Source organism: Parasteatoda tepidariorum, chromosome 5 (assembly GCF_982258835.1).
Source record: "Parasteatoda tepidariorum strain Cologne lab strain chromosome 5, Ptep-v5.0, whole genome shotgun sequence".
In the NCBI taxonomy this organism is placed as follows: domain Eukaryota; kingdom Metazoa; phylum Arthropoda; class Arachnida; order Araneae; family Theridiidae; genus Parasteatoda; species Parasteatoda tepidariorum.
In genome coordinates, this window is record NC_141759.1 from 112,548,609 (window position 1) to 112,566,313 (window position 17,705).

The following is a 17,705-nucleotide window of genomic DNA, read 5'->3' on the forward strand; positions in this document are numbered from 1 at the left end:
AAATTTAAACCTTATAATTGTGTTCATTGTACTAGGTTATCATTCAGCGTTTTCCACGAAGTGGTTTTTTTTAATTCTTTTTATTTTTTGTAACTTTTGCCAAGGAATTTATTAAACAGTTGTGCGATCTTAACATCGTTTTAAAATTTTGCATCAATTATTTTAATTGAAACTGTTGACGGAACCCAAAGCTTATAATAAAAATCAATATAACTTGCTCACGGTTTGAAAAAAATTGTAAACTGCTGCAGAATATACTAGTCCCCTCTCTTTCTAGATAAAAATAAATAAATAAAATAAAATATAGTGTGTCTATAGGAAGAACTCCCCTCGCCACAATGTCTAAGGTAGCACAACGCATCCTGCCTCATAACGCTCCGTCTGCTGCTATGGAAAGAAGAAATAGCGCATTTCGGAGGAATTTCTCTCAACCCTGGTTCAATTTCTCTCGCAAACCCAAGCCAAAGTCTGTCTTAAATATTCACCTAACACCCTACTTGAAATAGTTAAACCTCGTAACCATAGTAACCGCCAACTATGCTAGGGGAGTTCTTAACATAGACAAACTACATTTCCTGACCAAATTATTAGACGCATTATAAGATTCTATGTAAAATCTTGAGTATCAGGTGATACTATACGTGTTTCGACGAGACCGGTTTGCACTTGTTTACGTTAGTGTATCAATTGGATAAATTAGACGATTTATAATATAAATTCGACTATTGGATAAATTAGACGATATATTACATAAGTATAGAATATTTATTACATCAATTATTATATTAGTATATTATAATAATTAGATCAAATTATTAGACGCACTGTAGTTTTTTAATAATAACATGATTTTCACGAGTTTATATTATTAGAGTTATTTCTTCAATTCTCCCCCATTAGAAATAGTTTCACTTAAGGTAGTTTTGACAACCCCAGACACTCAGTCGGGAGGAGTTCTTGTGAAAGTTGGACTATACTGGAACATTAAGAGATAACAGCTAAAGAATGTAAGAACTATTTCAATCAACAGCCTTGAAAATTAAATAATTTATTGGTAATAGCCTTGTCGTCTGACAGTTACTTTGTTAATAGTTCTTCTAAAGAATGTCCGAACAGCTCTGAAAATTAAATTATTTATTGCTAAAACTTCTCATGTGAGAGGGCCTTTGTTAATAGTTCTTCAGAAATTCTTCTATTATATCTAAAAAGTTTTTATATTCTTTGACAAATAAATAGTCACGGTTTTGTCTTCGGGATCTACTAGAGCCAGCTTTCAACTCATCTGGCAAAGGTGGATATCCAGTTTCAGGGGAAAATTTATTCGCTATCCACATGGCTGTGAACTCCAATATCGCCATCACTTGATTGATCTGGTTTTTTGTTTCTTTAAGTGATTCCTGGTACTCGTAGTCGTTCACGCTCTCTATTATCATCTGTTTGGCAACAACATCGTACTTCTTAAGGTGCTCAGATAAAAACCACAAGTCCAGAGTTTGCTGAAATAAAGCAATTATTCTACATTAGTTTCAATTGTTATTTAATAGAAAAGTGTTAAATGACGATATCAAAACTTTATGGATGAAGGACGAAACGATTGTTGAATTGCTGCCAATAACAACCTTTAAATGACACAAGTTATACACTTTTTTACAGTGCTATTGTCGTCTAAGCAAAGATCTGTTTCAAGTTGTCATTCTGTTGTCACTCACTTTGTTGAAAAAAAAGTTATATGTGATGCCACTATTGGCATTACATATTTCCTAGCTTTTAAAATATATTTAATTACTTAAACTTATTATTTTAATCATTCTTAATCGAACTATATTTAAGTTAAATCAATGAGTTAATCTTTATAAAAGCGAACATAAAGTACTTTATTTTTTTCATATCCGATCAACGTAAGGGCTAACTTTTTATTTCAATACTAATGTAGACTCATTAATTCACTGTCGCCCCTAATCGAAAACAAAAATCTATTTATAACTCTTTATTATTAATTTCTTACCACAAATATGTTTCAGTTACATGGTTGTTCTAATTCTCACAGTCTTGTTCGCGATCGCCAAAGTATTTCCAAACCTAATATTGATTATGGGGGGCTTTATTTCGATAATTCGCCAATCTTTCATCCGTACTCCTGTGTCCGTTAGGAACAAATTCATTGACTTTCAAATTTGTGGCGACTGGGGGTGCCCTTTTAGGCCTCCGAGTCCCAAACGTTAAAAATATCGAATTCTCCCACTAACAAAACTTAGAGAATGTTATCGTAATCCCTTTAAGGGATTCCCTTTTTTTATGATTTGTATATTTTAAATATGGCCATTTTGAATATACTAATTCTTACTTAATAAATCAAATTTTTACTAAAATGATTTTATTCCTTTTCCTTGAGACAATACTTCAACCACCACTCTAAAAATTTATAAAGGCGATCACCGCCTGCATATTAAAGGATGAGAATAAAATTTTACAAGAGGAAGGGGGAAAAAAGGTCACGTGTTGTTGCTCGCTCCACATTCAGAGAAACTGATTCACATTTAAATGACACAAGCTCTTTTTTTACAACCTTATTGACATCTAATCAAAGATCATAACAAAAGCGATTTTTTCTTTTCCCATTTCTCTACATTGTTTAGCATTTAATTTTTCGTAAAAATTAAATTTTTCGTAAAAATTAAATGACACGCAATAAAAGAAATCAATTGAGGTAAGAAAAATTTTAAAGGAAAAGGAAAAAAATTATAGTTGAAGAGGTCGTTAGTTTCTACCAACGCCCCATCTTTGAATCACCACAGTTCACAAATAATTTTATTCCATTCTTTTCCTTCTGTCAATGTCTGACTTTCGAATTAAAAATTCCACAGTCCCTGGACAAAATATTAGACGCACTATAAAATTTTATGTAAAAATCTTAATTACCTGGTGATACTAGACAGCTTTATTGTTTTTACGCTGATGAAACCGGTTTGCACCTGTTTACGTTAGTGTATCAATGGGTTAAATTAGGCGATATATAATACAAATTCGACGATAGGATAAATTAGACGATATATTATATGAATATAGAATATTTATTATAGTAATGAGTTTTTATTCGGGAGACTTTCATATACAGTACAGAATCCGTTATCCGGAAATCAGAAAACCGGAAAACCAAAAAACCGGAACGAAATTCAATTAGTTTTCCCGACATTATAAAAAAAAAAAAAATTTCCTCATAATATTTTAGGATTTTTCGTACTGATTTGAAAGATGTTTACCTTACCATCATTTTGGAAATGATCATTAGTGTATTATTTCATCGTTTTTTCTTCTTTTTAAGATTATTTCCATTTTTTTTTTTTTTTTTTAGTTTGGTTTAACTATAAAAAAACGACTTTTTGTAGCGATTCCGAAAACCGGAAAAATCAGTTATCCGGAATATCGATGATCCCGATCGTTCCGGATAATCGGTTCCCTACTGTACCTCTTAAACCGTTTTCAGCTGTGTATAAACAATAAAGTTTTTTTTAGTATCACGTGATTGTTAAGATTTTACATCGAATCTTATAGTGCGTCTAATAATCTAGGCAGGGACTGTATAAATATATATATATATTTATATGTATATGCGTGTATGTGGGTGTGAATGACTATAAAACATTGAAATACTCACAGAATCTGCTCGAACTTTCAGGAATTCTAAAGATTGCGATTCATAAGATTCTAGCGGCAAATGATAAAGCTTCTTCAGCTAAAAGAAAACATAATTGAATATATTAGTAAAACACAATATAACAATATGCTAGTTTTAACCCTAAAATTCCTCCAACTAGGTCGCTTAAACATATTGTCTCTCGATTTCTTGTTAGTAAGTTTCGTGAACATGTATAATCATGCTATTTTCATGTCGAACATTTTTATTTGAACTTAATTCTACTGATTTTTATTATTGTAATCATGCATTATACTGTTATTGTACCTGGAAAAAAAAGATAACCTGAATAACTTTTGATTTTATGATCAGATTTTCTTTTACTATGAATCCGTCTTAATGATTCGAATAATAAATGGGCTAATTAGTTAGTTCTACCTCGGAATTATTTACGAAATCGGACACAAAAATGAATTTTTAAAAAAATAAGCATACTTTCATTCAATTATTAGTATATTGGTCGATATTTTACTCTTGCTTAACTTTCTCTTAATAAATATACTCCCCATTTATTTATTTTTTGCCCTTTGGCAACTTTCCATTGAATTACTTTTTCGACGAAATTTTCACCCAAGTAAAAATGTCTCCTAATAAATGTACATTCTCTTAATCGACGTTCCTTTTTTTGATTCTCATTTCTCTGCGGTTGTTTCACCCTCATGTGACTTTCTTTTAATAGACATTCGTTCAATTAATAAGGATATGAAAATCAATCCGACGACAAACATCCATTGAGACAGTTTTTCCATGATTTGAAATGTTGTCGCGTTTAACGAGTCAATCCAGAAAGAAAAAGCATTTGACCTGTAGCGACTAGTATCAACCACCATCAACAGATGGCGATACCAAAGGAATGACGTCAAACCCCTTGGTATCGCCATCTGTTGATGGTGGTTGATACTAGTCGCTACAGACCCATGGCTAACCAGTGATCGTCATAAGGCGATCACACCTTTTTTGTTGATTTTTTTTAAATAAACTAATTTTTTATGTCCTACTTTTTTGTGTAGAGCTGTAGAAATAAATAATATAGATTTAAATCGCTCACCGCACAACCTATGTTACAGTGAACAACTGAAATCAAGACAATGCGGACTTTCACAAGTGAATGTCAACAATCATAGAGTCGCTTTGGTGAATGTCCGAAATATTTGTTATGCCCGATTTGATATTAATTTATTATAACTTCTTGCTTAAAATTAAACAATAATTTTTTTTTCAAATTAACATTCATTACTTTTTTTATTGAAGAAAAAAGGAAATGAAATGTAAAATCCTGATAAGGTTATCAGTGGCCTTCTTATTTATCTAATATAAAATGTATGGTTAGAGACATTTTAATGACATTCCATCAAAAAACTCTTTTTTAGTTGTTTTCAGATACGACATTTCCGTGACATTGTTTTATCGCTTCAGATAACAGTGACTCGTGCAATAACCTTGATCGAAAATTTTCCATGACAGGGGTTGCACACTATTATGGAAACTCTTATACGATATTCATTTTTCCATATTTCTGAAGAAACACAAGGAGAATTATTTTTAAACTAGAGAAATATTCAGATCGCTTGATTTCTGATACATTTCTGTGTAAGGTTTAAAGTTTTCTGAGGTTAAAGGAAACAACAACAGACGAACGAAAAATAGTGCTATGGAAGACCCTTGAAAAATTCAAGTGCAATCTTATAGCTTGTATCAATGACTCTTATTATATGCTATAACTGTACAAAATTTCGTGAACTTAAATTAAATATTGAAAGTGCAATATCTGATGTTTTAAGTATTCGATCTAATTAAGGTTTGAAGTAATGTACAGTTGCCTATTTAAGGCACAATATCTAATGTAATAAGGTGTTCGAAAATATCTTATCATTTCCATATTTTTGCACTACGTTTCTTAACTATCTCCCCATTTAAAACCCATCAACTTACGTTTAAAGTGTTCGAAAATCTTATTATTTTCATATTGCAATCCGTTTCTTAACAAAAATAACAAATAAGGAGCTCGCGTTCGTTCCGACAGTTGCCAAGTTAATACTTTATGGTTGAAGTGTTCAAAAATCTTATTATGTTTACATTGTTTGCAGTTCGTTTCTTAAACATAACACTAAAATATATTAAAATTTCCGACAGTTGCATATATAATTGGGGCGCAATGTGTGTTTAAATGATTTTTATGTATTTAAAGCAATAGTTAATCTTTAAAAACAAAACAAATCAAGTATGACGAGCTGAGAGGATAAAGGTTCTAAGTGAGGTAATTAGATATAAATTAGCTTTGAAAAATAAACCGTTGCCATTAAGAAATAAAGATGATGACAACCTTTTCATTTTTGTCCACAAGTTATCAATTACCGAAATCTATAAATCCATAACGTTCATTTGAATTTTATGAGTCGCCAAATGCAATTGGAACCTTCTTGTATTCCAAAAGTACTCGAAGACTGTCATTTATTACTTTCACGCAAGAAATGTACCCGATGAAACTTTATTTATTTATTTATTTTTTAGTAATGTTGCTTAGAATCTTCATCGGCAAAGTTCTTAAATTTTTAATAAAATGCAAAAAAAAAAGGCTGAAACCTGCAAAATAAGACCATCGTTCAGTTGATTTTTGGCCACTTTAACGGTTTTCAAACATCGCCTCAGGGCTTCTTCTTTATCTGCTTCACTACTTAATTGTCGTTTCACTTTCACGTTCTCTTTCACTTTTTTCTGCGAAGAAAAAAAAACATTTCACATTTGTAATCTCACGAATCATTGAACATGCTCACGTACAGTGCACAAAATAAAAAAAACGACCACCCTTAATACCTTTTGATCTAATAATCGGATCTTCACGTTCTAGGACTCAATGTCAAAAGTTCGAACAGGAGACTTCAAATATGCTAATTTATTAGCGCGGACCAGTGGCGTAGTTTTATGTATGTTTGGAGGGAGTGCCTACGCCCTCCTTAACTGAAGGCCTCCACACGATTTCTTATAGGTAGATCGATCAGAAGACTATAAATTAAAACCAGTTAACAAGGGAGACATTTAATAGAAAATATAGCAAAAATTAAAAAAGTGATTTCAAATGTCTAAAAATTTGCTTAATTTAAGAATATGATTGATTTGTATGAGTTACTTGTCAACCACCACAGATTTATTTCTCAAATATGTTTCACTAATTACTTTCAAAATATAATTTGGGTTCGTGCGCACAACTGGTTCACTTTTTAAATAGTCTGCGCCGACTACTTTTAAAAAACCGTGTGGAGGCTTTCTGATGTAAGAGGTGATAGCTTCCTTCTGATATATATATATATATATATATATATATATATATATATATATATATATATATATATATATATATATATATATATATATATATATATATATATATATATATATATATATATATATATATATATATATATATAATGCAAAATATGAGTAAAATCGGTCGAATAGTTTCTGAGAAATCGAATTTTGAAAAAGTTGCATTTTTGAAATTCAATTTCTCAGGGACTGTTCGACCGATTTGGCTCAAATTTTGTATTTTGCCATGTAAAAAGAATTCTTTAATATTAAGTAAAAAACTGAACACCTTACAAATCAAACTTTTTTCAACTATTATAAAATAAACTAATAAAAAGTAGAAAATACTCACTAAAAGTTGCTTTTGCATTTAATTATCTTTAGCTAAATAAATTTTATAATTGTACGCAAAAAAATTTTTAATTAACTTGAAATTTTTTCGAGATAGGGTGAAATGCGCAAAAAAGTAAAATTAACATTAAGGGGTTCAAACTTCGGACCGCACTCCTGACCAAACTATTGGGGCCCTATTTCCCAGATTGCGACTATCCCCTACACTTTGGGGGTCAGAGATCCGTCGAAAAAAAAGGTATGTTTATTGAAGGAAGGAACGTTTTAGTGATTAATTTTGTAACTTAAAATATCGTCTGCACTAATGAATTAACATATTTGAAGCCACACCTTTGAACCTTTTAAGATGAAGTTCTAGAACGTGAAGATTCGATCATTAGAACAAAAGTTATTCAGGGTGGTTCAAGTTTTTATTTTGTACACTGTACGCAAGCTCAGGTGTATGAAATTTTTATATAATTTTGGAGCAAGATAAGATATTTATTTATTTAAAAACTAGATTTTTAAATTTTCGGAATAAATTGAGAGATTTCGTTCAAGCATTAAATTTTAACATTTAAAATTTCACTCACGAGCAATGTTTTGTAATAAACCTTACAGTACAATATTTCTCCCTTAATTAAATAACGAAAATTTGACTATAGGTATTAGAAATTATTTTGCATGGTTACGAACAAGTTTTAAAATTGTGTGTAAAAACTTTCTGATTTGTATAATTAATTTCAGATAGATGTAGAAAAGCGATTGAAGTAAAATTAAAAAAATTGGAATTTTTCGCACCCTCTATATTTATATTCATTTGATTACACTATTCAAAATATTATGTAGTACGAAAATTGCAGCTAACACTCTAATTTAATACTCAAAATTTAAAAACAATTGAAAATAAATACTCATAAAAAGTCCGTTTTAGTTTCATAATTTAATTCATAGTTAGCAATATTTAATTAGCATTATTAAGTGCAACGAAAACGGTATAGAAAAATTTAGATAATTTTTACTAAAGGAAAACTGAAATAAAAAAATCTAGTCTTTTTTTATTGTTTAAAGAAACAGAGCAAAATTGAAACTTAATTACTAAAAAAAAAAGCCAAGTTTCATTATTAGATATTTTAAATTTTTCATTCCAACTCTTTCATTAGTAATGTTGTTTCTTGTTGAAACTTCAGTTTGAGACCCAAATTGTGCACATTTTTTATTTCACATTGATGATGACAATGATTCTAAAAATATAGGGTGTCCCGAAAATGTTGCTACAAACTTCTAAGGAAAATAATATGACGCATCATAAGTATTAAGAATTACTCAGGAAATCATGAACGAAAATGTAACCTTACGGTGCTAGGGGCGCTTTCCTATTATGGACATGTTGTTCGTGTGCCTTTAAATTTGGCAGCTTAATATTTCTAAAATATTTTAATTTCATGTTAATTTTGTGTTACTATTATTCTTATTTTTATTTGTAACCGTCGTTGAACAGCCAACCTAATTTTTACGTTTACGACTACTAATATTCAACTCCGTAGCCTTGTTCTTTTGAACCCATCCCAGAAGACAAGGGAACTCCTGAATCAAACACCGGGATAAATTTGCCTTCGTGGAGGATTTTTAGAGGCATTTAACCACGAAAACCTCCCTCTTCAGCCAGATGGCAAGGGGACTCTAACCCATGATACGTCTGTCACTGAGGATATTTTACGTCAGCACTGTGGTCGGAGCAAGTCGGGTGCGGAATTCATATCGATCAGCCGTCGCTGAGATTCGAACCCGGTTCACCTCATTGGAAGGTGAACGCTCTATCCCCTGATCCATCACGGCTCTATGTTACAATTATTTATTGTCAAGAATTGATTGAGTCATGGAAATGCTGTTTTACAATAATTTAATGATTAAAAGAGGTCGTCCAGTTATTCGTCAGATCATTAAATTACGTTAAAACAGCAACTAGTGTGCCTATTTGAAAGCAGTTTTTTAACAATAATTAATAGAAAACAAGAAAAAGATAATTTAGAGAGGCAAAAGAATCTGATGTTTGAAGGCAAGCAAACAACATGTCAATAATAGGAAAGCGCCACTAGAAGCGTAAGATGACATTTCCGTTTATGGTTTCCAAGGTAATTCCTAATATTTATGGTGTGTCCTACTTTCTCTAGACGTTTGTGGCAACATTTGCGGGACACCCTGTATTTTCAGAATCATTGTCGAATATGAAATAAAAAAGCTATAGACAACTGGGGTCTCAAACTGAAGTTTCAACGCGAAACAACATTACTAATGAGGAAGAAATTAAAAGAAGTTAAAATGTCAAATGATGAAACTTGGCTTTCTTTCTAGCAATCAAGTTTCAACTTTCTTCCATTTCTTTAAGCAATCAAAAAAGTCTAGATTTTTTTAATTCTGCCTCCCTTTAGTAGGAATTCTCTATATTTTTTTTAATGCCGTTTTTGCTATTTTCGCTTAAGTATTAACTTATGGCACAGATTTATATACAGATTTCTTTCATTTCATTTAAAAATATATATAAGGATGATTATTGTAGATTAATTTCATACTTCAAAATAAAAACTATAATTACGAAACACCCGTTAAACTATGCAGCAGGAAGAAAGAAAAATATCTGATATCAACCTTTTACCTCTCGTGTGCAGTGCAGTGCAATAGTGAGCAAAAAGAAAGAAAATAAAAATAAAAAACCAAACCGATTTTCATGTACTAAGGTTCTATAGATATGCACTTAATATGCGAATTAAACATTGCTAACTATGAATTAAATTATGAAACTAAAAAGGACTTTTTTTTATGTATTTATTTTCAATCGTTTTTAAATTCTGAGTATTAAATTACATTTCGATTTTTAAACTGCGTAATATTTTAAATAGTGTAATCAAATGAATGTAAATAGAGAGTGTTCAAAAAATCCGAATTTCTAGCGGTAGTGAGCAAATAGAAAAAAACAAATAAGAAAAAGCCAAACAGATTTTTATGTACTAAGGTTCGATAGATATGAATAATATATAAGAATATAAAATAAGAACAATAATTTGAGCAGAGAAGTTTGTCGCAATATTTACGGGACACCCTTTATGTATTAATCAATAACCCCTGTGTGACATATTGCATACCTTCATAACAGGAAGTTTCTTCCTCGCATCTTCAACAGTTTCTCTCTTTCGCTTCTCATCTTTTGAACGGATGCTACGCACCAATTTAACGGCAGGCCTTAATCTCTCCTGTTGGAGAAAAAAAAAATGGGAAGGTTTTTAGGAAAAATATTTACATATTTTTGTTGAAACACACTGAACACGTAAATGATAATATGAATAATGATTTGAGTGCTACAGTCTTCTAAATAAATAAGCGTTTACTTTTCTTAATGATTTGTTATTAGTATTATTATACAGTAATGAACGCGTAGTTCACCACGATAGCGCAAAAAAAAATCAAAATTGTTTTATACAATTTTTTAAAATTAAAATGCGTCATTTTTGAGTGAGACTGCATTATTTTTTTAAAATAAAATTGAAAATAATTTGTATTTCAACAACAATAAATAGATTTTTTTTTAATTAAAACTAATTAAAACCCTAGTATATAATTTCAGAAATATCTTTAGCTGTAGCGAAATGCCATAACATTTTGACTACAATCTTTTAATTACTGACTACTAACAATTTCCTATTTTTTAAGAGACTATTTTTTTTAAATCAAAAATTACCGAATTATCGCCAATTAAAGCGATACACACTGAGAAACATCTTAGTGCAGTTCACGATGCCTCAGTATCGTTTTTGGTCTGTTTTCGTACTAATAATTCGAAATAAAATTTGGTACCAGTTTGTTCCAAGTTTAGGTTGCTAAGACTTTATTCAATGAATTTAAGCCTAAATATATGTATGTTAATTTTATCTTCTCAAACAAAATTTTTTCAATGAAAAACATTATAAATAGTCTGTGAAAACAAGCAAATGATACTCAAAAAAATTGTTAAAATCTTCCTTTATAAAAGAATTAGAACCAAATAGACTCCTAAAGATTGTGTGAGTCATGTGCGTGTTTGTGTGTGCCCGCACAAACACACTAATAGCATAAAGATTGAGTAAAAAAACAAAAAGGAGAAATGTATTAGCGCTCATTTACTCAAATTCAATAATGTGTCACTTAGCCGGTTCTTCCACTAAGCTCTTCATATGTTACCGTGAAGGACCAAAATCAAGAGAATGTCGTCTTTCACCGGCGAATGTCAGCAATCACATAGTTGCTTCGGCGAATGTCCGAAATATTCACTTATCCGTTGATATTATTATATTTATTTGATGTTTTAATATCTGCTTAGGATAGATTAGGAGAAACATGAGTGTTCGAAGCACAGGTTAAATGCATACTGGGCACTTAAAAAGACATTGACGTAAGACATACCGGGTATACTAAGTTTTAAACACCCTACCAAATAAGCCAAATTTTTTAAACCAATTACTGCACGATTACGTGAAATGCTTTCAGATTATTTCACGCTGAGCTAAATTAACACGAAGCAAACGGTACAAACGTCAAAAAAATATCAATAAATAAACGTTAAATACAATAATAATATTATAAAATATTAAATAAATAAAAACAACGAATAATATCTGGACAAACAGTAAAGCAAACTTACCGCCATTTCGGTGGATGAAATAAAATTATATAATCTGCACTTGTAGTTAAGAAACAGTTAGCAAAGAATATTAGCGGTTAGAAATTGTCAAAGGTGAAATATAACTGTAGCGTTGAAACGACTCGACTATGGATGGACTGAATGCAACCAATAACAAGCTTCCTAAAACCGGAAGAAATGTAGAAAACTTCCGGTGTATCCCTCCGCTTATGTTATGCTAAAGAGGCGATGCGTGAACAGGCTTAATATTCTTGGAAGTTTATTTTATTGAAATTTGTGATTAACTCTACGCGTAATTTTGCCATTCATAGGAGTTTTTCATAATTTATGAATTGAAACAGGTCGGGAGACTGAAACAAATTAAACAAAATAGATATCGCAGCATAAATAAAGTGTAAGGTTAGCCATGTTTTGAATGTTATCCCTTATTTGGCTATATTTGTGTAAAATAGCATCGTTTGTTATGTTTCGGGGAGCATCATAGCAATCTTGCGGAGTCTTCCAAATTCATCTGTTGTTTGTTTCGTTGAAAGTTAGATTGAAATAACATGTTATAGTGTAAACATTACAAGTATAATAATATTGGATGGTGCATTTTTTTCAAGCTTTTGTGTAAAAATCAGACGGAAATAGTAACGCCATAGTCTTTCGACGAATTTTAACCCCTGGAACCATCTGCGCATTGCTTTACAAGGTCAACCATGCATATCTAACAAATGTTCAAATGTTAGCAAATGTTCTTATACCCGAGATGTAATGTTCTTTTAGGTAAGAACCCACTACCGTTCTCCTACACTGATGTTGTTTTCGACAGGATAATGTTCATAATAATCAAGTGAAATATTAGGTTCATAAAAATAAAAAAAATACTGAATAACAAGAAAAAAATTATTTTTTGCGAAAAAATTTATCTGTAAATCAGTAACATTAAAAAAAAAAAAAATACTATTGCGTTTTTTTTTTTTTTTTTTTCAATGATTAACATCTCTAAACCTGTCTATCATACTTTGCGTAAAGAACATTTGCCATCGCATGTAATGCTAATTGTAAATTAGGTATTATATGCAGGGCAATGCCTCACACATCCCTGCCGGTTTATTATACCATATATTATTAAGAATACATGGAACCTGCACCACAAAACTATCATCCTCAACTACTAGTAAATCATACAAATGAAAAGCTGAAAAAAATCATATTTCACATTTTTTCGGTAGCATATATATTTTTTAATGTTCCTTGAGGAAAATAATAAACATTAAAAATAAAATTAAACCGAAGAATAATAAATTATTTAAAAAGAACTTACTTGCTTAATATGAGAACTCAGGACATCTAATTTTGCAACGGCGACAGCAGCCATGTTTTACCTTAGATACGGTGGGGGGGAAAAATATGGAATAAATGCGAATTTAGAAACTATTCTGCAATACTTATAAGCTTTTAGTAGTCGCTTATCTGAATAGATCAAGAAATTCTAGAGATAACATACACGATTTTTTTTTTCTCCAAATAGACTATTTTTAGAATTTTGGACGTAATTCTGAATTTAAAGAATAAAAAAAGTGGGCGTTACTTGAGGTAATAACCGGATATGCCCATCAAAAGTCTTGAAGATGCAATATCAACCATAAAGAGTTAGAAGACGGATTCAACCAAAAGAAAAAGACGGATACAGAAGAAATAGTGATTGGAGCGGAGCAAAGAAACGGAGAATGATGTCGATTTTATAAAGTTTTCATCCAAACAACAAGAAGATAATTCAGTGATAACACCTATTGTCATTTCCAATAGCCTCTTTTTATTCCAGGAAGTGAAAAAAAAAGAATAAGTTTTTTATCGAAGGAATAAAAAAAAAGCACATGTATAAATTAAAATAATAGTTACATTAAGAGATTAGATATTAGCTAATGTGAAAGAGTCGTGACTCAAACGCGTAAAATAAATAATTTTCGTTAAATAATAGTAAAATATCTTTTCTAAGATAAAAATGAATGCATTAAGACTGAAGTGTTTTGTCTTTTAAATGTAAAAAAATTATCACCTAATGTAGAAAAGTTGTTAAGAATTAAGTGAAAAATTCGTTATCTGAAACGTCTAAAATGCATAATTTTGTATCTGCTGTTAATGGGGTCTTTCTGTCGTATTTTAAAGATAAAATACAGTCCGTGGGCAAATTAATAGACGCACTACAATATCCAGTGAAAAATCTTAATTATCAGGTGATACTATACAGCATTATTGTTTTTACGGGGCTGAAACCGGTTTGCACCTGTTTACATTCGTGTATCAATGGGTTAACATTATAGTGCAATACGTTAAAAATAAATACAAATAGGGAAGTACATATAAGAAATCTCCCGAATAATAACCCATTACATGTTTGTTTAAATATAAAAGTACAGCCTATAAACTCGTGCAAAACATGTCATCATTAAAAAACTGCAGCGCGTCTCATAATTTGGTCTAAGTATTTAGTCTAAGTATTATATAATTTGGTCTAAGTATTAGTATATTTGGTAAAGTATTACCTGATAATTAATGATCACCTGATAATTTTACATAGAATCTTATAGTGCGAATTAACCGAAAGAGACGCCGCTTCGATTGAAAATGACTTTGACTTGTTGTCAGTGATACGTCGAGTAGTAAAAGAAGAAATCCCCTTTTGCTGCTATCCCGAACCAACTACTAACTGCTCAGAAGAAGTTAAACGGAATGTGAAAACATTGGCACCCATAACTGTAGCAAATCTAAATAAATATATGGATCATCTTTCGTTTACATACTACGTCATACTCAGTTACCTTTCGTCATCAACCTAGCACACCAGCCTGCTCCTTTTCATCAAAATGCTTCTCGCCCTCAACTGTCCCATCACGTGTGGACAGACCGGTGTGCTGACATTGTGGTCGTCCGTGCAGGTCAGTTCCGACACTGCCGAGAAAGAGGACAGTCATTCCGAGACTATAACCAACGTCAAATAGATACAGATACTGCGGGCGAAAGTTATAGTTTTTGTCGGCCAAGTAGAACACTGTCACCCCCCATGTGTCGAACAACGAAGACGATCACCATCACGATAAAGACGTAGAAATAGAACTCCATCTCCTTGTAGACTTACTACCCTTACGGAAAAAATTGAGGTATTTTTGAAGTATAAATGAGAATTTCAATGGTATTTTTCAAAGGTATAAAAAAAGTTGTTATGTAAATACTTCGTTTGGTTGAAAAGAGTGCAAATGAATACCTCAAAATATACCTCAAATATACTTCCAGAGGTATAAGGTTAATTAGGTCCCCCCCCCCAATATGGGTATGCAGGAAAAATTTTCAACTTGTCGCCGTGACAGTCTCCCGCACAGCCGGAGGTGGACAGAGAGTATCTGGCACACGCACCGACCGAGAGGCCCGGTGAAGCCCCTCCGTGGCATTTATTTAAAAACAAGAAAAAAACATAGTACTATTTTGGCAACAGCCCGGAGATAATCGGGCAAAAATGCAAAAGTAACAAATTTACCTCAAGAATTAAACGTTTTACATGTATAATACTTGTGGTTATTCCGACTATTCATTAACAGGTGAGGTTAAACATCTAGATTGATGTTTACAATAAAATATATGAAAAATTCAAGAAGAAAAAAATTAAATTGAAGTTTATAAATTGGCCAACAGACCCTAATAAATATTTGAAATTTAATAAAATTAACTGTATCTACCATGTGAGACCCAGAATTACCATGTGGGAGCTGTTAAAATATAATGGAATTTCTACAAGCTTCGTGAAAAATATTTTTGGTCAAACCTCAATACCGAAAACTGGTGGTTTAAAAATTTAAAGTTTAAAATACAGGAAACATAATAAAAAAGATTGTAAGAGACAATTGATGAAAGGAAAAAAACATGAAGTTAAAGGCTAAAACTATACAATTGACCAAAAGGATCCAAAAATTCAACATAAAAATTTGTAAAACATCGAGCGTACGATATAATAAGATATAATAAGACATAACATTTTTTTAAAGATTTAAAATGAATAAAGCACTTAAAGTAAAAACATCGAAATAACTAAAATGAATAAGAGAAGTAAAGTTAAAATAACAAAAAAGACTGACTTAAAATAGTCAACATTAAGATCCAATATAGAAAACAGATTAACATAAATAAGAAAAAGTTGTTAAAATTCATTGACTAAAAGACACAAGGTCAATAAAACAATAGTACAATACAATGAAGGAAAATTAAAAATTTGTACTAAAATAACATTAAAACCTAAACTAGGCAAGATAAAATCAAAACAATTCAAAATGTAAATAGAGTAAAAAGGTGGTCTAAAATCGTATAAATACACTTTAAAAACTTAGGTCGTGGTCCATAATATAAAAATGACAAGCTGGTCCGGAAATGGAGATATTAATTAGTTGTTAAAACTTGTGCCAGCAGCTCCTCTAGAGCGGTTTTGATGATGGTTTTGATTATTTCTCTGCATCTATTGTTTGCAAAAATTTGTCGGTCACTTTTATCATTGAATAAATTTTGTCGGAGTTCTTGGAAATGATTGCAGAAATATGCTAGATGTTCAAGTGTTTGTTTTTCATTACAGTATTTACATTTATCATCTTTAAGAATCTCTTTTGATAAGTTCCAAACACTCCGTGCCCAGTCGAATATTGATTTAAATAAAAGTTTGCTTGTAGTCAGGTAGTTGAGTGTCTTAATGAATTTGTTGGTCTGCCGACCTTTACTCGATTCTCTCCATTTCCTTTCCCAGCTCACCATGATAAGTTTTCTTACGTCTGTTTAAATCATCTTAGGGGTCCTCAGACACCGGAGATCTTTAATGTCTGAGACGATTGCGTTCGTTGCGACTCTATCTGCCTCCTCATTGCCCTGGATACCAACATGTGCCTTAACCCAATTTAATTCGATGCCCTCTCTCCATTTTCTTTTTGTTTGTTCGATGAGTCTGGTGGAAAGTTCTGGGTCTGCCAATGCCTGGAGGGAAGAAAGCGAGTCTGAAAAAATGGTAGCTTGCGTAATATTGTTTGTTATAGTCCAATCTAGTGCCGCCTCGATCGCCATCAGCTCAGCAGTAAAAATATTGGTATTGTCCATGACTCTAGTGGAGACTTGATCTACTGTTATTCCGTCAATCTTAACTTTTATTGTCTGTCTCCATTATAGAGCCATCTGTAAAGATCTCAAAACCATGATCTATTGGGCTGTTATATCCCCAAGTCTAGACTCGATACGTAGAGGGGTGGACTAAATCGGGGACATCAAAATTAATGTTGAATTCAAAATCTGGTGGTAAAACATCATGGATATCTTTGAGTCCCCAATCCCATTTTATGCGTTTTATTGTAACCTCCTCTATGACTTTAAGTTGTATTGGGATGATTCCTGCCAGTATCTGGAGAGCTTCAGTACTTGTTGTTGAGTAAGTTTTAGTGATCGTCAGAAGTGGAATTCTCTGAAGTTAATTTAATTTCTCGTTTATTTTGACATTATTTTTATACCAGACACACCTTCAGAGGTATATGCGATCTCAACGCTCGAATACGCCATCTGGGGAGAAGATCGCCTCCCTTTGGCCCGGAACTACCTCAAGTGTATTTTTTGACAGTTGTAAAGGTAATTTTTTACTAACGTGAGGTGTTTTATGTTCTACCTCAGGTTATTATATTTCAACCTCAAGTATAT

At 31.5% G+C, this 17,705-nt stretch overlaps 2 protein-coding genes across 3 annotated transcripts in view; one reads left to right on the plus strand and one right to left on the minus strand.

Moving 5' to 3' along the window:
* Nucleotides 1–17,705, plus strand: part of LOC107449587 (E3 ubiquitin-protein ligase rififylin) — a 62,863-nt gene that overhangs the window by 20,437 nt on the left and 24,721 nt on the right. The gene's annotated exons all lie outside the window — the stretch shown is intronic.
* Nucleotides 1,033–13,754, minus strand: LOC107449589 (uncharacterized). Of its 2 annotated transcripts, XM_016065168.5 has the most exons (5): nucleotides 13,312–13,754; nucleotides 10,471–10,578; nucleotides 6,278–6,409; nucleotides 3,656–3,733; nucleotides 1,033–1,496 (listed from the first exon to the last, which is right to left on the minus strand). In XM_016065168.5, the coding sequence occupies exons 1-5, from the start codon at nucleotides 13,363–13,365 to the stop codon at nucleotides 1,170–1,172; spliced, it is 699 nt and encodes a 232-aa protein (XP_015920654.2). In that variant the 5' UTR covers nucleotides 13,366–13,754; the 3' UTR covers nucleotides 1,033–1,169. The 2 variants fall into 2 exon arrangements, with proteins under 2 accessions (XP_015920654.2, XP_087020952.1); XM_087164826.1 differs by lacking the exon at nucleotides 6,278–6,409 and having other exon boundaries at nucleotides 13,312–13,704.